Source organism: Chenopodium album, chromosome 2 (genome assembly GCF_948465745.1).
Source record: "Chenopodium album chromosome 2, dcCheAlbu1.1, whole genome shotgun sequence".
Taxonomy (NCBI): domain Eukaryota; kingdom Viridiplantae; phylum Streptophyta; class Magnoliopsida; order Caryophyllales; family Amaranthaceae; genus Chenopodium; species Chenopodium album.
Genome location: NC_137835.1, coordinates 76,971,940 through 76,997,975, shown reverse-complemented (window position 1 = coordinate 76,997,975; position 26,036 = coordinate 76,971,940). Strand labels below are relative to the sequence as shown.

At 32.8% G+C, this 26,036-nt stretch overlaps 2 protein-coding genes, 1 long non-coding RNA gene and 2 pseudogenes across 3 annotated transcripts; 4 read left to right on the top strand and 1 right to left on the bottom strand.

Annotated features, from left to right (window-relative positions):
• The first annotated feature begins 1,602 nt into the window (after positions 1–1,602).
• LOC145576102 (uncharacterized) lies at positions 1,603–3,894 on the top strand. Its single transcript, XM_081633891.1, has 3 exons — positions 1,603–1,841; positions 3,336–3,534; positions 3,626–3,894. Exons 1-3 carry the CDS (start codon positions 1,614–1,616, stop codon positions 3,892–3,894), a joined length of 696 nt encoding a protein of 231 aa, XP_081490017.1. The 5' UTR covers positions 1,603–1,613.
• A 408-nt stretch (positions 3,895–4,302) lies between these two features.
• Positions 4,303–4,655, top strand: LOC145588367 (uncharacterized). The gene is made up of 2 exons (XR_014101585.1): positions 4,303–4,446; positions 4,554–4,655. It is a non-coding gene; the product is annotated as an uncharacterized LOC145588367 (long non-coding RNA).
• A 78-nt stretch (positions 4,656–4,733) lies between these two features.
• Positions 4,734–5,800, top strand: LOC145588357 (uncharacterized). The gene is made up of 3 exons (XM_081644999.1): positions 4,734–4,862; positions 4,949–5,344; positions 5,497–5,800. Exons 1-3 carry the CDS (start codon positions 4,794–4,796, stop codon positions 5,533–5,535), a joined length of 504 nt encoding a protein of 167 aa, XP_081501125.1. The 5' UTR covers positions 4,734–4,793; the 3' UTR covers positions 5,536–5,800.
• Positions 5,801–13,448: 7,648 nt separating this feature from the next.
• On the top strand, positions 13,449–15,187 carry LOC145588347 (presenilin-like protein At2g29900 pseudogene; annotated as a pseudogene).
• A 7,849-nt stretch (positions 15,188–23,036) lies between these two features.
• LOC145601156 (exocyst complex component EXO70E2 pseudogene) lies at positions 23,037–25,872 on the bottom strand (annotated as a pseudogene).
• Between the last annotated feature and the right edge of the window lie 164 nt (positions 25,873–26,036).

Sequence of the window (26,036 nt, the reverse complement as noted above, 5' to 3'; positions counted from 1 at the left end):
GTTGGGTTTGATGTCGGCGAAATCGTTGTTGTATTCTGAATTTCATGTAAGTCATCATTGCCCTTTTAATCTCTGAAGTGAATTTGGCATTTATAACTGGTTGATTTGATGTTGGATTTGATTTTTAGATGTAATATATTCTGGGTTGTCTTATTTTTGTAATTTAATATGATTATGGGTTAAGATGATTTTAATGGTTATGAATTACACGTTATGATTTACAAATAGCTCTGTATTTCTGTTGCTGCTTAGTGATTGACATGGACATTTGCACTTGTTAATATGAGTAGATGCATGAAATCAGATAACGGGTGTGAGTTTTAGAGCGTTTTTTAGGGTGTTTCGCTGACACCGTCCAAAGCTAACGAGGCCATTTTTTCGGGTGTCTTAGGCGGTGTTCGTGTGATTAGGCTGTCATCCCCTTAGTTTATCATTGATCATCTCTCTTCTTACTTTCCAATGGCCACATTCACTAGACTAGCAGCTATGAAGGGCAATCCAAAAATTCAGGCCATTTATTTGAGTCCAATTTTGATCAATCTTTGTGAATTTTACTATCTAGAGACTTATAGTACCTGAACCTGCTCTCTGAACATTGCAAAACCTCACCTTTCTCAATCTGATGCACAATCCAGGTTGTTTATTAGGCCGTCCAGAAATGTTACAGTTGCCAATCTGACCAAGCTCCAATGTGATCTTAACTTCAATTCATACATCAATAATTAGTACATATAAGGTCCTAGAGTCTTGGGTTCTGAGATATATGCTGATTTGTTCACTATAGAAATCAATTATATTTTGTTTGTTCTACTTTAGTCTAAAAAACGTACCGAACAGAATTTGCCACTAAAATTTAAGTTAATAGAGGTTAGTTGTTAAGCTTTCAATCATGCTAACCCTTTTGTGAAATCAGCTAGATTATTAAACAGATGGTTATCCTTACTTGTTTTGTAACTTGAGCAGAAGAGTTTTAACTAGAAAAGATTTAAAAATTAAAACATATTGAGGACTGTCAATTTATTCCCTGATGTCTAGTTGTTACTGAACTGAGTAATTGCTGACAGATGCTAAGATATTTGTCCTAAGTCGAATTAACTTACAAACGAATTCACTAATGGTAGCTAGTGGGGTTGCTTACACTATGTGTGGGTTATATGCATCTGCACTAATTTTCCCACCTCTCCTATGTTTTTGTCCAACATTTTTATTAGTAAATGATGTCGGCATGTCACATATGCTTAGTTTATGATAGAAAGGGATACCAGTATATCAAATTTGATATTAAAAAACCTAGATATATAATTGAATTATTTAGAATGAAAATTTAATGGAGAGTTTGCTTTATGAGTGCTTATATATAACTATTGTTTGGTTGTATAATTCTTACTCTTTATTTGTGCAAGCTTGCTTTATGAATGCGTGTATATATATATAATTCTTTTTTTTCTTCTGTATAATTGGATTCATTTTCAAAATTAATTAGCTACAAGTATGACAAAGAAAAAATCCACTAAGCTTGGAGCTATAAGAGGTTCAGGTGATGAGCATCAAACTCATGAACCAAGAATGTCAGAATATGAGAGAGGCTGAGAATGGAAACAATTAGAAAAAATATGACAAGAATGGAAGAATTAGGTTTGAAGGAACAGGCTAAGTCACTGATGGCGCAAGTTCAAAATAATAGAGGCAATCAAAGTAAGAATAAAAAGAAAAAGGTTTCGGGTGACGATGAGCTCTATAGGCCTAACCAAGATATGGAGCATGAGCTTGATTCCACCGATGAAGAGTTACCCATTCCACAGTCTAAAAGTAAAGACAAGTCCAATGCTATTCAATGGGAGGTAGTTTTTTCTAAGCTGTACATTTATAATTAAGCATGTCTCTATTCTTTACACATGTAATTCTGTATGCATCAAGATGATGTGTTGTGTTGCTATATATATGTCATATGTGGGTTTAAAATTTAAAATATAGGTTTTAAATTGAGAATGAAACTCTATTATCTCATGCAAGTATATATGCAACTAGGAATAGATGTTTGAATGTTCTGATTTGCCATCAACTATGAACACGTATTGATTGAAAATTTGTCCAGTTCTCTACAGATTTAGAAAGTAGTAAGAAAAATGTCTTGGTGTGCTGCTGTTGCTTTATAATGTTGTTGTTGCCTATTGCTTTGCGGCTGTTGAAACTTTAATTCTACTGCTCTATTGTCATGAGTTGCTGCCCCCTTGCCTTGCTGACTGTACACTTGTTCTGCAATCTACTGCCAAATACTTCTCTAGAACTTAACACAAATTCTGCTCTACACTGTAAGTAGTTAAACTACAAGTTTCAATTTAGATTGAATGATTCATGATTGAGCTGTACTGTAATAATGTAATGTATGTTTTTTATTGTGATGTTCTGATTTTGATTACATTCATTAGTGATTACCTTAATCCCAAATAAACTTGGATGGTTTGTCATGTCATTTGCAAAAGTGTGAAATTGCGTAAGCATTGTGCTAATATCCTAGTCTTTGTTTGTCTTGATGCACATATACATTTTTTGTGAGACTCAACAGTCGCACACTCTTAAACTAACTCAATAGAAAGCACATACAAAACAAGAATAATCAGCAAGAACAAAGATTCGACAACCAATGGATTGAAATATATTGATAGTTCAGTAACTTTAGGTTACTACTGCCCAAATTATCTTTAGGATACAAAGCTCCAAATCTCCAATACAATAGTCTTCTCACAGAATTCTTGACGATGCAAAAACATTCTTATATATACAAGGCTTTTGTCCAACACAAAAGAGGCCGCCTTAATTCATTTTGTTTATCTCTATCTACTCTGATATGCTGCTCCAAGTTTTCTGCTCCACTAGTGAGTGTTGTTCCCCCTTCCTGCAGACTCCCCTCTTCCCCTACCCTTTGTCCTTCAACAATTAATTAAATTTGTTCCCTTGTGCTGTTGTGGTTTTCCTCTTCTCTGATATTGCAATAGAGGTTTGGGCTTGAGGTTTGGTGGCCCGTCAGTTTGGTGATATTTTCCTTGTATGCTCATATACCTAAAGATCAGCTCAAATTTAACCTCTTATGTCAATATGGTGTCTGAAACAGTAAAGAGCGCATTTCTCAAGGCTACTTGAAGCACATGCTTAGTTAGACATTAATGTTTAATTGCTTATAAATGCCCTTATGAATGTGTGGTCTATGATCAATTAATTGCTTATCAATTTAACAAGAGTTATGAAGTGTGATACTTTTTTTGTATAATGTTTGTACATACATATATTAGAGTATTGTATGTCTTTATTTTTTCCATGTTTGTTCCCAATTTCAGATTCGTAAAATGAAGGCTCTGACTCGAAAAGCAGTGATGGCAAAACGTCGGCGAAATGTTGATTTGGCTTCTTCACATGGTGGCTCATCTACCCCTAATCATACATTACATCAGCATTATTCAACCACAAGAGAACCAGTTGAAATTCTCGGATTAGAAGTTGAACACTTAAATCATGACAAGAATGATAAAGAAAATGGCAAGCTATCGTTTGTATTTGTAATTAAAATTCTTTACCTACATGCTTGATAAGCCATTTTTTAACATTTGAATTTCTTTGATCATGTTAGCTGAAAAGGATAAGCCTACAAGAGGACCCACTATGTGCTACAAAGTCCATGGACGCAGCGAAGAAGAACGCTTGGAAATTACCTTGAATGAGCATGGACAACCTGTTGGTCCGGATGACAGTACATGCAATGAGTTCATTAGCTTCTTAGGAACAATAGCTCGAAAAGCAAATATCCTACCCCTGACTGTCAAGAATTGGCCCATACTAAGGAACGAGAAGAAAGAAGAACTTTGGGATTATGTCTTGGTGAGTTACTTATTCAATTAAATAAATATGGTAGAAATGTTTTATAATTGCTTAACTTGTCCTATATGGTTTCTGCTATCATGTTAGAGTGTCATGTTAAACTTTCTTGATTGGCATATGTTATGTAAAAAAAATGAACCCCAACTGTCATTATTGTTGTCGATCTGCCTACATGGTGTTCTGCGTGGCTGCCTGCTACTTTTTAAGATCAGTGACTTGTTTTGTAAGTGCTAGAATAGGTTCTAGACTTTCAGTGAGTTGTTTTCTTATGTTCTTGATTTGTGATTAAGATTAATTAATTGGCAGTGAGTTGTTTAACAGTGCCAATATGATCACTTTAGTATAACTTTTTTTTGTATTGTTGTAGAAACATTTTATTGTCCCAATTGAGGGAAAAAAAAATGGGTTTTGCAAACCGTTGGTGCTGCTTGGAGAAGGTACAAATGTTATTTAAAAAGAGTACACTTTCATAAATATGACAATGATAAAACAAGGATGATCAAACGACCAAAACTAGTCCCAAAAAATATGTTCCAAGACTTGTTAAAGATTTGGAATGATGTCAAATATGAGGTATTACATTTATACAAGTCTCTTATATTTCCCTGCCTTTATAGCAAATGTATATTTCTTGTCTTAAGAAAAATGTTATTCATTAGTTCACCGTCTTAATTTGTCAGGAACGATGTATGCAAAATAAAGCAAATCGGTTAGTTGGAAAGGAAAAGAACATTATGCATACTTCAGGACCAAAGAGTTTTGCTAGGGTTCGATATAAGTGGGTGAGTTTGTTTGTTTGCTTGTTTACATTTCTCATCACTTTTATTATTGGTTTTATTTCTGCATTAAAATGATTGACACTCATTACTCTTGTATAAAAAAAGGATAATAAAACAACAAAAAATCCTAGTTTAGCTCAAATGTTCATAGCAACACGCAAGGAGAAGCTAACAAAGCGAAAGCCTGGTGACCTAAGGGACAAATTGATGGTAAGATTCATTGTCATTTCATGTTAATTTTTTTGCATTTAATTTTGTCAATATTATTTTTTTGTCCTTTATCTTTTAAAATATAGACTGAACTTGAGAAATTAGATTCAGAGGAGGAGGTTGAAAGTGTGATTTCAACTATTATTGGTTCTGATAACAAGAAAAAGTCTCGATTAAATTTTTATGGAAGAGGTGTTTCATCAACTCAATTAAAGCAGAAGGCCTTGATGAAGGAAGCTGAAGAGAAGCATGCTCAGGAGGTTCAAGCTCTACAAAAAGATTATGAGGACAAAAGGCAACAAGATAGAAGGGAGATAGCATATGGTCTTAGCTCCATCCTTTCTCAAATTCAACAACAAAACCCACAAATGTCTTTTGATTTAAGTATGCTTGGCTCTTTATTTCTTGATAATCAATTTGAGAAGGATGGTGGTAGTACAACAGAAATGCTTCGATTTCAATCTTCGGCTTCTACATCCAAGGTAAAAACCTTTTGATTTCTATATACGTAAAGTATAGATAGAAAAGTGGCCAAGGCTTTCAATTTTTTTCTCTTTTTTTTTAAATTTTTTTTTATGTATTTGAGCGATACTAAGTTGAAATATTTATCTATTTTATTTTATTTTTTGTACAGGGAGATGAACAAGAAGAAGATGAAGAAGGCTGCGAGTAAGAAGAAGAAGAATATGACTTTATGGCTCAATTTGAAGTTGCTTTAACCTTTTATTATTTCTTCTATTTTTTAGTTAGACTAATATTATGGCCTACAACATTCTATTAAACAATAGATTATTTAGATAGATTTGATGTTGAAAACAAGTTGATATTGTTTTGGTTGTACTGTTTTACTAATTAATTTTATAAGTTTGGGATTCTGTAGTCAAATGCTTATTACCTGTTTTAATGTTCAACATTTTTCTAATATAACAAATTCAAAATAGTACGACACATTCTCACTCCTTTAATATAATATAGTAATATATTGCAATAGAAAACAAAAATAGCCGATTCATTGTAGTCATTTAATTTATATATAACAGTTTTCTAAATGTTGTCTTTAAAATATTTGGCAACACTTTTGTATTATTACTAGCAAATACAACATGTGAAAAGATTGTTTTATATTATGACAAAAGGTAATAATTTTGAATCGTCTCCTAAGGTGGCAACAATTTTCATTTGTTGCCTTTGTAAAAATGTTGACTTAGGTATTATTTTACCTTGGCTTTTAAAATTGTTGCCTTTGTATGAAAATGCGTTGCCTTATGAATAGACAACGGGGGCATAAACTACGCCTCATATGTGTTGCCTTAGATACAAGGCAACACTTTTTTAATATTAGGGAATGGTTTTTCATTGTTACCTTAGCTTCATTTTGTTGTAGTGTTACCTAGTTTTTTTTAATCTAATTATGAAATCTATCTAAGGTGGCGCGACACTTAATTAAACGATTTTTTAATCATATGAAGTCTATTTAAATCTATCCAAGGTGGCACGACACTTGGCGAAAAGTTGGAATGCCAAGTGTCGCTATTTCGTGACCTGGCTAAAAGTTTAGCTTTATATATTAGTTATATGATTTGTTTATTTATATAATAGTTTTTCATTTAACCTTTAAATAATTTATTTATGGAACAAATACTAATTATATAAACATGTCTTTTGTATATAATTTATAATCAATATGAAAATAAAGACATAATTGTTATCAAAATAATTAAATAAATGAAATTAGTATATAACAATAGTTAATTAATATTTCTTGTTTGCATAACCTCATCGATAAGCATTATTAGCAAATAATAGAATAGGTATTTTAAGAATCGCAGTCATTAAATGTATATTCAGATCTTCAGCTATATATATATATATATATATATATATATATATATATATATATATATATATATATATATATGAATTGAGTATAAAATCATTATTAATCAATAGACGAGATGGTAAAGCTTCTAATGTATATTTTTTAGGTTGTGAGTCCAAATCTCAAGATAGACATTTTCGTTAGAATATGCTCATATTTGAATGATGACATGGCAGAGTGTCACATGTCACATAAACGTTTTTATAAACGCTTTTTAATATATAATAATAAATATAGATTAGGGGTCACAACGGGTGGTCGGGATAAAGGAAAAGAAAGGGGGTAGAGTAGCGGTGGATACACGGCTCGCCGGGGTTGGGGAGATCAGGGCGGCGGGTGGGATGAGGGAGGGAGTGGCTAGTGGTGGAGGTAGTTGTGGATTTTTTTTAAAATTTATTTATTTATAAATTAATTTAATTATCAGATAATTAAATGAGTTAGATGAAAATTAGAGGATACTTACAAGAAATGGGTGGGAGTAAGAAAAAAAACATGTGCAAGGCTTATGGAAGTCAACATCGACATCACTAAGCTATAATGAGAATCAAGGTTATAATAATAACTATGAACTAATCTGGCCATTTGATCATGTTAATCAGACGATCCACATGCTTCTCATGCCATTAATGGCATTTTCATAATATTTCAACTTTACAAAGTATATTTCAGTTTCTTTTCTGCTAAAAAAGTAAATGAAATCAGCTATAAAGTAAAATGAAATTACCTTAGAAGTTAAAAAATGGAAAAAAAAAAGTCTAATAAGCTGTAAAATTACGAAAATGCCATTAATAAATGCTAGTGAACCGTCATATGAAGCTCGATTAAAGGTTGAATTTGGTTCCTAGTTCTCATTATTCACCTTGGTTCTCACATGATCTCACGTAAATAGTGTGGCTGTCTTCAACCAAAATAAAATAAAAAAAAATATTCCACGCAAATTAAAGGACATGTCTAAAAATATTATGTTGGATAACAACAAAATTACTAGGTAGAATCTAGCTAAATTTCTCCAAAGATATTTTACATGATGATATTGTAACACCCCTTTCAAGAACGACTCCTTTGAGAAGCACTGGTCCATCGTGAACAAGAATATTACTAACCAGACCTATCTATGAACTCAAAAATATATGTTGATTTAAGCCTAAACATTGTCATCATATCAGCCAGCTGGAATGCAACTTGACATGCTTCAATTAAATCAAACCAGAATGCATGTTCTCCTTGATGTAATAAACATCAAGATTCTAATGTTTACTTCTCATATGTTTTGTATTCTCATGGATGCAAGGGTTTTCAACAATATGTTGAGTAGAAATATTATCGCAGTATCAAAAAATTGATTAATGCTTCATAAGTCTTGAGGATTTAATTAACTACCGGTCAAAGACACTCCACAGGTAAAACCAACCTAGTTATTATGCATGTTAGGTTCTTGGGATAGGGGGAGATAAGGTACATGAATGTCCATGATTTAGGCCTATTTTTCTTCATATTATTCTTATTACTTATTCTCATAAAAACCAAACCAGAACATATCATTTTTTTTTTTTGAAAGATTAGACCAGATCAAAATTTCTTAATATCGTTTCCTTAAATCCTTATTGCCATATTTATTTATTTTGAGTATTTGTAGAAGTTATGAAAATGGTATATTTGAAAAATATACTCATGTTGAGAAGAATTTAGTAAAATCTCACTTAATAATGCATTTCTCATATATTGATTTGCAATGGCCAAGGTTTATTAGTCAATTCAGACAATTAAATTAAGACTTTGTTCACTTCAACTTATTTTTGCTAAATTGATTTTTTTTTTTTTTTACTAAAACAAATTATTTTTGTTGAATTAAAATATTTTTACTGAACTGATATTAATTTGGAAAAATTGCCAAGAATAATCCGAACTTTGGCCCGTTCGCTCAAAATAATCCCAACTTTTGATTATTTTTTAATAATCCCAATTGTATATTCTATTAATTTTAAACAGTCCCAAGTGACTTGGAACTGGCTAAACAGGTCAAAAAAAAATTTTGTTAAAAATAATAATAATAAAAAATTATCAATTTTTTTTTTAAAAAAAAACATATGAAAAAAACCACCACCACCTAAGCCACACCACCTCAGCAGCCCAGCCACCAACATCTCCACTCCCACCCAAACCTAGACGCCTTAATCACCTCCCCCACCCCACCCAGACCCGAAACCACCACCCCCACCCAACTAGACTTTCATTTTATCCTAAATAACTCCATCTTCGAAAATCAAACAATCCCCAATTACATGTTCTTCATCTTCATATTAAAAATTTGCAGTTGCAAATTGGAAGTTTTGGGAATGGTAAGGAAAGACATGGGAGGAGAGAGAATTGATTGGTGAGGGTGGTCGCGGTTCAGGTGGAGGTTATCTACGGTTTCGAGTTTGGGTCGTTCCGAGTGAGGGAGGGGGAAAGGGGCCAGAATTGGACGGGTGTAGACACCCATTTGTATCTCCCCAAAATCAAACCCAGTGATGAGTACCTTTCGCGTCGAATCATAATCGAATGAAGCGAAAGTGTGGAAAGTCTAGTGTTGCGGAAAGTTTTATTTTTTTTTCTCTTCTCTCTGTTTTTGAAAACTTATTTTGAGAAAACAGCCAATCCAGTTTAGTTAGTCCATGATATGGGTCCAATAGTAGTGTAGTTGGATGGGGCTTGCAAAGACCTTTCCAACGATATATTATAAGCCCAATTCCGATGAATATTGAGGAAGTTATGGTCAATTTACCAAACTAGGCCCGGTTTGAGCCTTATATGCGGTCCAATGATCTAGGGGAGGGCCTAATATGATTTATCATTCCTAATGCAATTAAGAATGGTTTTAGTCTTCTAGATTCTTCTAGAAGGTTCTTTTCATTCCTAATTCAATTAGCATTGATAAATTGACTTTTGTTGACTTTTTAGAGTTTTAATCAAAATCAAATAGCATTTTCGAAGAAATTATATTATTTTATCCTCTAGTACGGTAAACTTATCGGATTTTCGAAAACGCGTTGGAATCAAGCTTGGCGTCTGACCCCAGGCCTGGCGCCTGGCGCTAGTGTTGGTGCCTGGCGCCAGCTAGCCAGGGTTGGCGCCAGCTCTGTTTTCTGAGCGTCAGACTCTGTTTTGTTTAATTTATCTTTTTGGCTGATTTTCTCTATAAATATCGTATTAAAAACTCCATTTTCATTCACCAATTCTCCTCATTCGCAAGTTATCATCAACAATCATTAATTCTTTAGCATTCTCTAAATCATTCATCTCTCTTAAAACATTCCATTCTTTCTTACTTTGTTTTTTCATACAAAATTCCGCATTCACAAGATCTAGAAACACCTAGCCATATTCGAAGTTGCCTTCGCCCTAGACGTGAAAGGTTTTAATTTCTGAGGGTTTGGTCCCAAATCTCTATTTCAATTATTTAATTTAATTGTTTTGATTATTATTTTCCTTGAAGTTACTAACGTGTGTATTTTGTTATTAGAAAGAGGTACGAGGCATCAAAGTAAGTACTTTAATGGTTTTAATTGATGTTATGATGTAGAAATCATGTTTAAATTGTTGTTATGATATTCCTAGTATCATGTCTAGGGTATTTTTAATATTAAATATGTTTATCATGATTCTTGTGATGCCTTTTATTCTCTTCCTAATACTTATGATTGTTAGTATCATGTTAGGGCTAAAGATTTGATTTTTATTGCTTAGTGACATGCTAGGATTTGTTATTAATCTTATTAGTATCATTCTTGGAATCTTGCTATTATTATGCCTTAGTATTAACATGAACCTGATTATCATGATTATTATAATTATTATGATTATGAATATTATTATTAATATTATTATTATTATTATGATGATTATTATTATTCATGTTTATTCTAATGATTGTTATTATAATTATTATTATGATTGATTATTATTATGTTGCTTGATGCTTATTTATTATTATTGCTTGATCACGCCTTTTATTGCATGTTTAAAGGGAATTTGGTACTTGTAATCACGCTTAATAAGATAATTAATAATCTTGTTTAGGGTTAACGTGATTATAATTTAAGTGATCGCCAATAATAGATTTATTTGTGCATTTAAATTCAACCAACATAGATAAACAGGTTTAGGGTTAAACTTATTGATTGCATGTTAATCAGAAAGCGCACATGAATATGATCAGAATAAAGTAGAGGCCTATTATTAGGGCAGGTTCAATCTCTTTTAGGTTGGATTTGTACCTTCATCCCCGAACCCTTATTTGGTTCATGACCTTATGGAGTTGACGATCTCTTGAATCGTTAAGGGGTGTAACCTTCATCCTATGAACGGTTTACAAGTTCCTAACAAACTTGTTGGCGACTCTTTTGCTCTATCTTCTTCCCTTTTGGACGTCACCGTACTTTAGTGTATGATCACAGTGGGGTTCAAGCTAGGGGTTTAAAGGCTTGAAATTTATTCCCTACAACGGGGGAACGTGAAGGGGGCGGAAATGGGACGGGAATGGGGAAGAGATGCCGGCGGCAGCCAGCCTCCCGGCGGTGACAGCGGCTGCTTGCTAGGAATGGGTTATATATATATATATATATATATATATATATATATATATATATATATATATATATATATATATATATATATATATATATATATATATTTTAATTTGAAAGGGTTTTTTTAATTTAATTTTTTTGATTTAATTTTTAAAATTTTTTTTGGACCTCTCACATGCCAACACATGTCAGATAACTTGTGATAACAAGTTAATGACCTGTTGGGACCATTTAGAGCGAATGCATATTAAATTTCGGATTATTAAAAAATAATCGAAAGTTGGGATTATTTTCGGCGAATGAGGCAAAGTTCGGATTATTTTGGTCATTTTTTCCTATTAATTTTAAGAAATTTTAGATTTTAACACCAGAAAAAAAATAATAATAATAAAAGAAAATCAAAAATGATTTTTAACACCCCAAAAAAAATATTATATAACACCAATTTTTTTTTTTTTTTTTTTTTTTTACAAAAATTGGTTTTACCACCACTTAACAGTATCCATCCAAGAATTTGTTAATTAGGGTCCACAGTGCCACACGCGCTTTGTATGTGGTTAACAAAATTTTAAAAAAATAATAAATAAATAAATAATCTTAAAATACCCAGCCACCACCGTCGGCATGTTCTCCGCCCTAAGCCAGCTTAGCCGCCGGCCCCTGCTCCATCGCCGGCATTGGAACCTCTCCCAACCTAACCCAGCCCCATCGGGACCCAACCACTCCCTTTCTTGCAGCCAAATCCGCCACACCAGTGCTATATCGCAACCCCCTTCCTCAAACAATTAGTGGTTTATACACCTAGGTGTACCATGCGCATGGTACACCTGGATTAAAGCGGAATGAGCATCGTATATAGTTATAAAGAACATCATGAATTTATAAAAGAACATATTTCTGAAATCATATAACTAATATATAAAGCTAAACTTTTAGCCATGCGATGAGGCAGCGACACTTGGCGTTCCAACTTTTCGCTAAGTGTCGTGCCACGTAGGATAGAGTTATATAGAATTCAATATGTAGGATAAAAAAGTTAGTTTAGAATTTTATTTTCAATCAAATTTGGATAGAATTTTAGGATAAAATTATTAATTTAGAGTTTTATTTTTGATAAAGTACCAATATTTCATATGTAGAAATTGAATTATAATTTTATTCAAAAATAATTAGATTATAACTCTTATAAATTATCATATAAATTTATTTTTTGTATCATAATATTTTTTTGGAGCGAAGGAATTAGTTCAAAATGTACCACATCCATTTTTATAATACATTCCAATCAATTAAGATAATATACTTCACAATCTAATATAATTTTATTACTGTGTGTAGATCACGAGTCATTTCAGACAGGGTCATTATTTCAGGTCACGGGTCAAGAAATATTTTTCACTAATATTATTATCAATAGTCATTACATGTCTACAAGTTCTTTTGTAGACATGTATAACTTGTAGACATGTAATAATATTAGTGAAAAATATATAACTTGTAGACATGTAGAACAAGTTATATATTTTTCACTAATATTATTATCAATAGTCATTACACTCCAATCACAACCAAATAAGCTTGAGTCACTAAAATACTACCTGGGTGTATGATGAAAATTTCATCCTCCAATATCGACCACGATTTCGATCACTAGTCAGCCCCAAAACCGGCCAGTTTCGACCACAACTAGCCTATTGTGGCCGTTTTAGAATTTAGGGTTTCGTTTTACGGATGCGGGAAGGGTAGGGGATGAGTTCCGGTGGTCTGGGCTAGGGAGGGGGTGGGTTACGGTACCGGCGGGTTGAAGCCGTGGGGGTGGGCATGCGATGTTGATGGTGGTGGGCTGGTGGTATTTGGGTGGTTGTAGGTTTTTTCCTTTTTTCTTTTATTTTATTTTTGTAAAACTAATAGTATAAAAACACGTGGCAACATGGACCCCACGTAACGGAATATGTTAGGTGTTGGTAAAATCCATTTTCTTAAAAAAGTTGTGATGTTAAAACTAATCCATCTGTCCCTTAATACAATGCCTCTTTTGAGCATTTATTCCTCGCATAATAAAGAGAAAGATGCATTGTATTAAGGGACGGAGGTAGTATTTTTCAGGTGTTGATATTCTACGAAGTATTATACTACCTCCGTTTCATGTTATTTGCAACGATTTAACATAAAGTAGAGAGGAAAAATGTCTCATCGTTGCAAATAATATGAAACGAAGGTAGTATATTCTCTTAAAATTACTTTTTACTAATGGTTGATTGGTGATATTAGTATTAGAATTAGAAAGTTAATATTATTACAGTGCTTGGAAGATTGAACAAGATGGGTGATTGGTGAATTTAGTTTTGAGTCCTTTTTTTTTTTTGAAAGTAATTTTAGTTTTGAGTCTTGTGACATGTTAATTTACAGTTTTAAGTTTTTAACTCTAACTTAGTCAAACTTAAAAGGAACTAAACAGAAGACCCAAATCAATCCTACACTTGCCCTTCTTATCAATTTGGATCACCAAAAACCCTAAACTTTGATTCAAATTCAACCCAAAAATGGACAGAAATGAAAGACCCACAAGCGTAATCGACAGTTTAGGCGAAGAATTGGTCCGAATCATAACCCCAGTTTCAATTTGCATGTTCTTGGTGGTAATTTTGGTATCAACCCTAAGTTCCGATTCATCATCTTCGTCTTCTGATTCAATCATCACAATAGCTAATTTAGCTTACGATGAGAGTAGCTCAGATTCATTTTGGGATAAATTTGAAGGTGCCCTTTTAAATTCTCTTGTTTTTGTGGTAATTGTGACTATAATTACTTTCTTTTTGGTCTTCTTATTCTATATTAGGTGCACCAGTTTCTTGAAATATTATATGGGTTTTTCTGCATTTATGGTATTAGGGTTTATGGGTGGTCAAATTGCTGTAATGTTGGTTGAGAAATTGAACTTGAACATTGATATCATCACATTTTTGGTGCTTTTGTTCAATTTTGCAATTGTGGGTGTTTTGGCTGTGTTTATGTCAAAGATGGCTATTTTAGTGACTCAAGCTTATTTGGTTGTGATTGGAGTGTTGGTTGCTTATTGGTTTACTATGTTGCCTGAATGGACTACTTGGGTGCTTTTGGTTGCCATGTCATTGTATGATTTAGCTGCTGTGTTGTTGCCCATTGGTCCGCTTCGCCTGTTGGTGGAACTTGCTATATCTAGGGATGAAGATATACCCGCATTAGTTTATGAAGCTCGTCCTGTTAGCGTGGATGAGTCGGATGGTGTTGGTCAGAGGAGGCTTTGGAGGGAGAGAAGGGGTGATGGGGATCAACAAGAGGATTTGAATAGTGGGGTGAATTTGGAGACGAGTACGGATCATCGAACACTACCAACTGTTGGAAGTGGCCATAGTGAGAGAGATTTGGTGAGTACTGAAGAAGGAAGGGTGGTAAATTATGATCAGGATGCTTCTGTGCCATTGCTTGAGCATAGATTAAGAGCTGAACAGCATGCAGACCGAGTTATGGCTTCAGATGATAGTATGATTTTTGAAGGGATTGGATTGGGATCTTCTGGTGCTATTAAGCTAGGGCTTGGGGATTTCATCTTTTATAGTGTTTTGGTTGGAAGGGCAGCAATGTATGATTATATGACAGTGTATGCCTGCTATTTGGCTATAATAGCCGGTCTTGGAATTACCCTGGTGTTACTGGCTGTCTATCAGAAAGCCTTGCCTGCTTTGCCCGTATCTGTCATGCTTGGGGTATTGTTTTATGTCTTGACTCGGTTTTTACTTGAAGAATTTGTTGTGCAATGTTCCATAAATTTTGTTATGTTCTAGTATTGTATATTTCCTGTGATTAGCATCATTTTTATAGCAGTGGCTGGATTTCAATACTCGGGTGCCAATAGCTTGGTCGCTAATTTAGTAATTTGTTCTTTATTCACTGCAAATATATTGATTGACACATGCATTTATGCTTGAAGAAGAATTTCTCCCTTATAAGGATCATCCTAGAATTTTGTTTTGTGAAAGGTCTTCAGTAGTAAAATTTGTTGGCACTGGCTGTAACTGAAAACAGATAAGGTTCGAGTTAATCAAATGAGGCAATTGTACCTAAATGGCTGATATCTTTGTGGAGATTCTTTGAAAGTCTATCTGAAGATTGGAAGCATTCTCTATGGTACTGCGCTCACCAGCTTCTATTACACTAGAGAGCTTAAAAGAAGTCAATACCATCATTTGCCACATATTTGGAGCTGGGTAATTGAGGTGCCTTATGATAAGGATTTGCTGGAGCATGAAAGTCTGCTACAACAGTTATATTAGTATTTGATGCTTGAAGCGCCTTTGCAACTAATAAGATGTTCGTGGTTCACCCCTACAATCAAATAATTTGGCACTTTTGGCTTTACTTGAATGAAACGTCATTTTGCCAGCGAAGCTGTAATGCTTTTTTCAATTATCAGTTCAAATAAAGTTGCAGGAAGGTTGTTGGTTGGTTTTACTGTATTAGAAGTGTGGTGCTGCACTGCTGCCCACCAAAAAAAAAAAAAAAAAAAAAAAAAAGAAACTGAAAGAGTTGTAAGTCCTATTTTCTTTCAAGATTGATGCAATAACTTCCATGGAGGTACTATGGTAAATTGGTAAGAATAATTTTGAAGGATTTTTTTCAGCTGAACTCTATGTGTGTTACATTGTTTCTTCGTTTGTGACCTGTTGATCATGTTAGATTGCCCTTTATATTGTGATCTCAACTCCTTACAAAATACACGATTTTTGAGATGTTACTTATGTTGACTCTGTTGAGTCGTACTTTTAACTGCATCCTGCCATGGTCAAAGTTACTACCACTTAAACTCTAGTAGACCAAATTGTAATCAAACAACATGAAATTCGAATATGCTGAGGTTTTAGGAATTGATTGAATATATATGCAATATAGTTCACTATTGGTAGTTAATCAGAGATGATTATGACATAAGTCTATTGGCGGTGGGGGGCTAGGGAGGCAGGGAGAAGCCTTTAAAATGGAGCTAATGACTTTTTGAGTGAACTCAGCTGTATCGATATCTCATACCTGCTTCATCTGTCCCTATGGCTTTTTTTTTTTTTTTTTAATCAAATGAGTTTAACCGTGAACCAGTGTCTGTTTATACCAGCCTTTCTATTGCTGACATTGGAGGGCTTGTGTTATCTGTATTATAGCATGGATTTGGTATTATGTGTAGTTATCATTTCAGAACTTTGGTATAATGTAAGTGGCCAGCCTTTTGAATCTAAGTGTTATACTTGAAGAAAGCATATATATTATATATTGCTATGGTTGATAAGTTTGTACTTCATAAAGTGGTTGAGCTCAATGCTGTGTATTTTGATCTATAATTCTATAGCCTATAAGTAGTCACAAATGACATAGATATAGACGAGATTCAATCCTAGGACTTTGCTACCCCCCTCCTTGCCCTTGAGACTTCACTAGGCTGCAGTATGTTTGTTGAAAAAACATATCTATTTTGAAATAACTAGCAGTGCTTCTCCTTTCAACTTTCTTCATCCTCTTTCTACATCAACAGGCTGATTTTCTGCATCCATGCTGTAAAATCTGTTATTTTGTCGCTTTTTTTTTATTCCTTCATATATATTGTCTGACTTACATCACTGGATATCTTCAGCTTGTTTATCTTTCAAAATCCTTAACCCCTCATTCCTTTCCCTATCACTAACAGCCGTGACCGATTTTTGTATAGCTATATGCGCCCTGGTATCAGTATCTTTTGTCAAAGTTCAGCTGTGAATGTTGTTAAGATGTCATATTGTTTATATGTAGTTTCATTAAATTCACAAGGTTAAAACTTCGCATCATACACGAGCTTAACGGCGAAGAATCCATGTTGCAGGCTATTTTTTTTTTTATTTATTTTTTTTTTATTGCTGATGATTTAAACTGGAAAACATGTGGTAAATGTGTTGATCCCTATTTTTGCCTCAACAAATGTTTTACTACGTATTAATCCATACCCTTTATTCCATAGAGTGCTACAAAATTGCTGTTTGAGCATTTGTATTCCTGCAGAAGCCTCTTATATTCTAAGAGATAAGAGATATGGATGAATTTGGGATATTATAATTTTATTTTGAAGTGAATCTACTTTATTATGTGCTTCTCTTATTAATTAGATTATTCTTCCGAATAATTTTGCTGCTCTTTATTAGCATATATGAAAGAGGTGATTTGAAAGAGATGGATAAGATAAATGGTACTCCTTTTGGATGCTCCTAATTCCAGTTAACAAAGAATGCAAAAAGTGTAAACTTATAGAAAAATGAAATAAAGGGATGAAAAAAAAATCATATGGTTAGGGCATAATGAACTTTGATACTAGCCAATTCATGGGTAAAACAACTGAAAATCCAACAATAACACTAATTTGTTTGATACTCCTTTAAAGAGAGTAACTTTGTCAATAAATTACTTCGCATCTAAAGTAATTTTACGGTAGATGTACAATATTTGTCATGTGTTCGTTTTATTTAAAAGTTTTTATTATAGAATAAATTCCATAAGCAGTATTCTACAAGATTTCCTTAACATTAAAGTATTCCACATTAGAAAACACTTATCTTTCACAAGACTAACAAAAATATTGTCAATTCCATGGTCTTGTTCATGTTTTATCAATTTCATATTGAATGCAAAAATGTAGTTCACATTCTCTTAGGCTGCTAATTAAGTAGTAGCAAGCCTGTATTGACTCTTGACTATAGACTAAGTAAGTCGTGCCAAATTAGTATGAAACCAACCTAAATATGTCAAAATCATGCATTCACAATTTGTCAATTTTTTCAAAAAATAAAAATAAAATAAAAAATAAAATCACCAACAACACGTTATATAGATCCCAGATTTTTGTCCAACTAAATCATATCATCATAACTATTTATTTTTTTAATTTTCTTTTAATGGTAGTAATCGCTTTCTCAAGATAATAAATAAAACTAAACCACATTAACACTATTTTACTAATTAAATAAAGACAATAACTTAATATTTTCTTTTTAGATAAACTAGATGAAGCCCGTGCGATGCACGGTTTGTTTAATTTTTTTTTTAATAATAAATATATCATTCATATATAACTAATATATAAAGCTAAACTTTTAGCCAGGTCACGAGACAGCGACACTTGGCATTCTAACTTTTCGCCAAGTGTCGCGCCACGTTGGATAGATTTAAATACACTTCATAAGATAAAAAAAAAAAAAACGTTAGTTTAGAATTCTATTTTGAATTAAATTTGTATAAAATTTTAGGATAAAATTGTTAATTTAGAGTTTTATTTTCAATAAAATAAAATAGATTTAAATAGACTTCATAAGATAAAAATCAGTGTCGCGTCACCTTAAATAATAAACTTATAATTAAGCCACAAGACAACATCATCATTTAGCGTTTTAACTTTTCGCCAAGTGTCGTACCACGTTCGATAAATATAGATAGATTTTATAGCAAAAAAAAGTTAATTTAGAATTCTATTTTCAATCAAATTGAATTATAAAATAGTTTTATCTTAAAAGTCTATAAACAACCCGGGCATCGCACGGGGCACAAAACTAGTATATATATATATACTAGATGAAGCCCGTGCGATGCACGGGTCGATCTATTTTTTAAAAAAAATATTTTCATATTTATGTGATTACATTTGTTATTTTATTAGTTGTACACTTGTAGTAATATATCATTTTCTCCGTATTTGTTTTAAAATATTAGATAAACTTCATAATCTCAAAAGATAATATTTCGTATTTAATTAATGTAACCATTAAAATCTCATTGGTCAATTATGCTTATGTGACACTTGAATTATTTATTGGATATAACTATAATTTATAATCTTACGTGACACGTTAACTAATCTTAGGTGGCATAATCCTATTGTAGCGTTTTAAAAATATTAATCCTATGTGGCGCTCTAATAATTTTTTAAAAATAAAAATCTTATGTGGCGCTCTAAAATCTCGGGAAAAAACTCCCCTTTATATATATACTAGTTTTGTGCCCGTGCGATGCCCGGACTGTTTATTGAATTTTAAGATTAATTTTTGATCTATATGTCAAATTTTAAAACATATCATTGATACAAATTTGGTTAGGAAGTTATGTGTTTTAATTTTGTGATAATTTAAACTATGTAGTAGGCATGTAATGACTAATAATAATAATATTGATGAAACATTGCTTGACCCGTAACCTGAAATAACGACCCCGTCCGAAATGACTCGTGATCCGACCTGATTGACAGGTAGGTTTACACATAGTAATAAAATTATATTAGATTTTGAAGTATTATTATTTTTATTGATTAGAATATATTATAAAAAATAGATGTGGTACATTTTGAACTAATTTCTTCGCTCCAAAAAATATTATGATACAAAAAATAAAATTATATGATAATTTATGAGAGTTATAATGTAATTATTTTTTGAATAAATTTATAATTCAATTTGTAAATATTGGTACTTTATCGAAAATAAAACTCTAAATTAACAATTTTATCTTAAAATTCTATCCAAATTTGATTGAAAATAGAATTCTAAACGAACTTTTTTATCCTACAAATTGAATGGGAACTGCCAAGTGTCGCTGTCTCGTCGGCTGGCTAAAAGTTTAGCTTTATATATTAGTTACTAGTTTTGTACCCGTGCGATGCCCGGGTTGTTTATTGAATTTTAAGATTAATTTTTAATCTATATGTCAAATTTTAAAACATATCATTGATACAAATTTAGTTAGGAAATTAGGTGTTTTAATTTTGTGACAATTTAAACTATGTAGTAGGCATGTAATGACTTATAATAATAATATTGGTGAAAACATTTCTTTACCCGTAACATGAAATAATGACCCTGTCCGAAATGACTCGTGATCCGACCGATTGATGGGTAGGTTTACACACAGTAATAAAATTATATTAGATTTTGAAGTATTATTATTTTAATTGATTAGAATATATTATAAATAATAGATGTTGTACATTTTGAACTAATTCCTTTGCTCCAAAAAAATATTATGATACAAAAAATAAAATTATATGATAATTTATGAGAGTTATAATGTAATTATTTTTTGAATAAAATTATAATTCAATTTGTAAATATTGGTACTTTATCGAAAATAAAACTCTAAATTAACCATTTTATCTTAAAATTCTATCCAAATTTGATTGAAAATAGAATTCTAAACGAACTTTTTTATCCTACAAATTGAATTCTGTACAACTCTATCCTACATGGCGCGACACTTGGCAAAAAGTTAGAACGCCAGGTGTTGATGTCTCGTCGCTTGGCTAAAAGTTTAGCTTTATATATTAGTTATATGATATGATATATTAGATTTATGTGCTAAAATTTCTTATATATTTAGAAAATTCCTAATATCAAAAGATAATATTTTATATTTAATTAATTTAAACTGGGAAACATCATTCACCAATTTTGCTTACGTGTCATTTAAATTATTTAATTCTAAAAGAAATTAATAATCTCGTATTTAATTGACTACCACTAAAATTTATTATCTTATGTGGCGAGCTAAAAAAATTAAATCCTACGTGGCTTCTCTAAAAACTCGGGAATATTAGATTAGATTGCTTTCTAAAAGGTAAGTAAATGGGCATCTTGTTTTGAATTCCGTCATCAAGGGAATATAAAGGTAGATAGTTGGTTGTGTTGACATCTAGTTTTTACTCTTTAGTCTTTACTAGTGATTGAAAACATTTTTATGGATGATTTACAAAAATATAGCTTTTAAGAAACTTATTTACGGTTTTGTATTGGAATGAAACTTATTTACGAAAATATGGTCCACGTAGGCTTGGAGATACATTTGGGGGTAATTTTTTTTCTTTAGAGACAAACCGCTACCTTAAGTAGCGGTTATAGTCTAGAACCGCTACTTGAGGTAGCGATTTGTCATTAGTACTCTAAGTAAAGATACATTTAATCAATTTATGAAGAGTAAAACTGCTACCTCAAGTAGCGGTTTTAGTACATAAACCGCTATTTGAGGTAGCGGTTTTACTTTGAAAAATAAAAAAATAAAATAAAAACTTATCCGAGCCTACGTGGACAGTAAATTCGTAATTAAGTTTCATTCCGACGCAAAAGTGTAAATAAGTTTTAAAATAACCATACTTTCGTAAATCACCCCATTTTTATTCGCTATTTTGGTCACCATCAAATTTAATTTGTCTTATAGTGTAGGGAATAATATTTCCATTTTAATAAAATTACAATATAAATTACTAGAATTAAATTTGCTTTTTGGTAACTTTTTATGTAGTATGAACATTTATTTACTTTATTCGTACTTGATGCACTTTTTTGCTAGACTTGGAATTACAAGTATTTTTACGACGTAATTTGGTATAATTTGCTGTGTTTAACTGTATAAGTTTATTTTTAGCAAGTTGAAATTATGACATTTTGGGTCAACTGTAATTAAATGAAGCATTACTAAGTCAAATAGCTGTCTCAAATACTCACTTACCATTGCCACTTGATACATGAATATAACTTACCACGGCCAGATCTACCTAAAATAAATATAAGTTAATCAAGTTGTTCGACACTTACCATTGCCACTTGATACATGAATATGATTCAATAATCAAGAGTTCAAAACGTGTTAAATAACGATTAACTAATTATTGAGTTCGGGTCAAAAAATTTTAATTTTTTTTTTTTGAAAGAATCTTTAAATTATTGAGTGAATGAATCTTTGTTAATAAGTAATATCTTAAACTTATTTAATAAATACAAAGTACCTCTTGTACATGGCCTATTTGGGGGAGATGGAGCCAGTGGGCATGTGGCGGATAAAATCTACAAAAATTATAGAGTAATCATGCAATTTTAGATTAGTTTGAACACTTTTTTTTATACCGCGAAATAATCTACTTATTTTTTTATACCAGGGTATTTGGCTATGTCATTGTCCATTGCGGATACAATTCTAGTAATATCGGCTCTAATACACACCATACCAATATACCATAGTCCGCCTCGCTTGGGGCGCTATCTATCTAGCTCACCAAAGCCCCATTTTGGCCCCCATTGAATTTTTTTTTCTCCTTATATACCTGAGAAGAAATTGCTTCATATAGAAATTAGGATTATGTCACTACTTGTATCTTGAAAAGTACAGATAAAGTTACAGTTAGTTATAAGGAAAGAAGAAGAGAGCATTACCAACTTTTTGGACATGGTATTTGGTAATCCTTTTGACTATTCGATCAATTTTTGAGGACCCTATAATTGCATCACTTTTAAAATGTCAAAGCACAACTTGAGCATTTTTCGTGTAGTGTTGAACCTTTGGCAGATTTGCAGTTTTGTTACATATCAGATGCTTTAGGCTGCACGTCTGTTGTGTTCATTAAATTAATCTAACTCACTACGACATTACGTTGCAATCACTTGATTTGATGCAAAAAATCACACGTTACCGGAATTGAGTTTCCATTCAGTTACAATGTGCCTAGCAAGAGCATAGAGCATTAGGCAAGCAACTCCATCTTCTCAGAAATAAAACTTTTTCAGGACTGTTTGACCAAATATACGTAGTACATTTTATCAGTTCAAACAGACTGATTTTCTTTTGAGTTTTTCCTGATCAAGCAGACGACGAATTCAACAAAATCCATCAGAAGTTGAGAATATTGTGACAGAACACAGCTTTCCATTCAAAATCTATGCATTAAAATTACAAGTATATTGTTTAGGCCAATACAGGATCAAAAAAGGACATACAATAGCAGCCATCTCACTCTCCTTAGGAAAAGAAAACTGAGAGGCTGAGAGCATAGCTACAATCAAAGAAACAAACAATGTCTACAACTCCTTTACTTTTCGAATTCTCTTCTTTTTCTTTATCAAACTCATCTTCTGCGGGAGTTCAAAGATTTTTGAGACCCTTCAAAGAAATCCCTGAGCAAATTCTCCAAGTCATCAGAATCATACTTGACATACTTCTCAATATCGAACTTTTTATGCCTTCCGATGAAACTCTGATATGCCAAAATCACTTTCTGAGAGATGGAAATCCTCAACTCTTCCCTAAGCTGCTCATCTCGAATAGACCATGATGTCTGGCTCCTATATACATCCTCGAATGCAACACTGAAAACCCGGATCTTCTCCTTGAGGACCAACTTAACTCCTGAACCTGACCCTGATGGAATTCCATCGTCCCTAAGCGAGGCTACAACTGAACTCCAAGTACTCCTCACATAGCTAGTAGCATGCTGTTGATAGCTCACTATCTGAGTTCTGATCCAATCATCACCAAATAACTTCTGTTGCTCAGAATTTATGACTTTCTGTTGAATGTAGTGCGTATTGTTCATCAGAAATATATGCTGCAAGGCAGCATCCCTGTACAGGTGGGACTTCTTCTCAAGGTTGAACTTCAATTTGGCGACAATTGATCGAAGGTTTTTAGCTAGCAAGCTTTTCTCAGGTAAGACTTGATTCGTGATGACATTATTTGCATCTTCATCCTTTTCATGAAGGAGGGTGTTGAGAGTTTTGCAGTAGTCAGGAAGGAAGACGATGATGTAATTCATAACATAGCTAGAAAGTGGATGAACTCCTCCTCCAGGGAAAGGGTCTACTGTAGGATCGGAAAGAATAACTTCACCAAATCCCAAGAATGTTGCCCGAGCAGCATCTCCAAGTCTGCTCTTAACTTCTTCGAATTCAGTCTTCACATATGAGCCACCCTCTTCAGAGAAGAATTCATTGATCTTCTCCTGAATTTCTACTAAGACCTCGTACATGTCAAGAATATAGAAGAGTTTCTCCGGTGTATGGGGTCCGAGGGCCATGGCATGGCCAAAATTGAAAAGGCAAGTCATGGCAGACTTGGTGATGTTGGTCAAGCAAAGCGATGCATATGGCTCAGACTTCCCAAGGACCTCATCACACAGCCGCTTCTCAGCTAAAAAGTAGACTTGCACCGCGGTTCTAATCACTAGAATCCATGTCTTGATCTTGGAAGCCATAATGTTCCAATCCATCTTGACCAACTCGTCTATGCTAACTGTCTCCATTCCAAGGCCAATCAAGCAGTCTTCCAAAGCTTCCTTTTGAGTCTTTACATATGCTGCACAAAAATCCTGATCATACTTTGCATCAAACATGACTTTTTTTATCGACTTTATAAATGGAATGGCTTCAGGGTCGATCAATTCAAAATTAACATCTTCTTGTTCACCAGAACCTTCCGGCTCATCACCCTCTTCTACCTCACTCGGAACATAGGATTGCCTTTGGTGACCAAGAACATGCACCAACTCCTCTTCCAATCTTTGCATAGCAACTTGCAAAACATCCTCAGCTTGAGAGATTTCATGATCATCATCTCCCTTCATCCACAAACTCCTAAACAACTCCACCAAACACAAGACATTCTCAACAGCCTCTATGTACTCCGCGGCCTTATCAGGGCCGGATTCCCAAATCATATCGAGGGTAGAATCCCAACCCATGATCTTATCATGGGCAGACTTCAACTTCTCCTTTGCCTCATTCAACTCTCTTTCCCTCAAAATCGGAACCGATTCACTACTATTACTGCTATCATTTTTCAACTCCATAGCAGACAATTTTGAGTCAAGATCAGCTAAAATCTTTTTCATATCATCAGTTAGACTATCATTAGCCTCTAATTCCCTTAAAAGATTATGAGCTGCAATTAAACTCTCTTGTCTGATAGGGTTTGTGGGAATCATACCAACATTTACATCCTCCATACCCATCATACTATTATCAATTATCAATCAACAACTAATTCTAGGGTTCTTGACAAATTACACAACAACAAAAATTTTGCAAACACAAAAATTTATGGGTATTTGACTTTTCTAAAAATAGTTTTAAAAAAATGCAAAAAATCAAGCAAAATTTACAAAGTACCTCTGATTCTGCTTGCTGGAAACTGTGGGAAAATAATCTGATATCAAAAAAATTTTGGTCAAAAAACCAAATTAGCAGATTATTAACAAACAAGAAGACATGTTTAGCATTTATATGAGAGAGAAAATGGTTTAGTACAACCCAACTTGGATCTTGAAATAAAAAATGAAAATCAAGAAACTCTCAACAACTAATTTAAAAAACCCAGAAAAACCCAGAAACAAAAATTTATGAGCTGATTGAAGTTGAATAATCAACCCAACCCAACACAAACTGACGAAAATACCCAAATTAGAAAAGCAGAAAAAGACAATAACAAGATTAAATATTGTTATAAATTGTGCTTAGAATTTGTCTGAATAATAATTAATTGACAATAATAATTAATGGAGGAGGAATACAGCCCATCAAATTGACTTAAAAACGTGGGAATTTGAAGGGTTGATTGAAGGCTGCAGTCTAAAATTGTAGCAAAAAAAATTGGTGAAAAATATATTTATAAGTAAGAAATTAGGAGGGTTTTAGTGTTTTTTAAAGTGATAAAAAAAAAAAAAAAAAGGTTTATTTGTTGTGAATTTATGAAAATGTTTGTTGATGGAATTAATTTCTGTGCAATTTCCTGGATAACTTTATCCTTAACAAAGGATGTAAGGATGTAGGAACCAACCTAGCTTGACTTTTCAAACAATGTTATGGAGTCAAACTTAGGGCCTCATACCTTTGCAACCGGGACCCTCCACTCTTTCACCACAAAACTTTA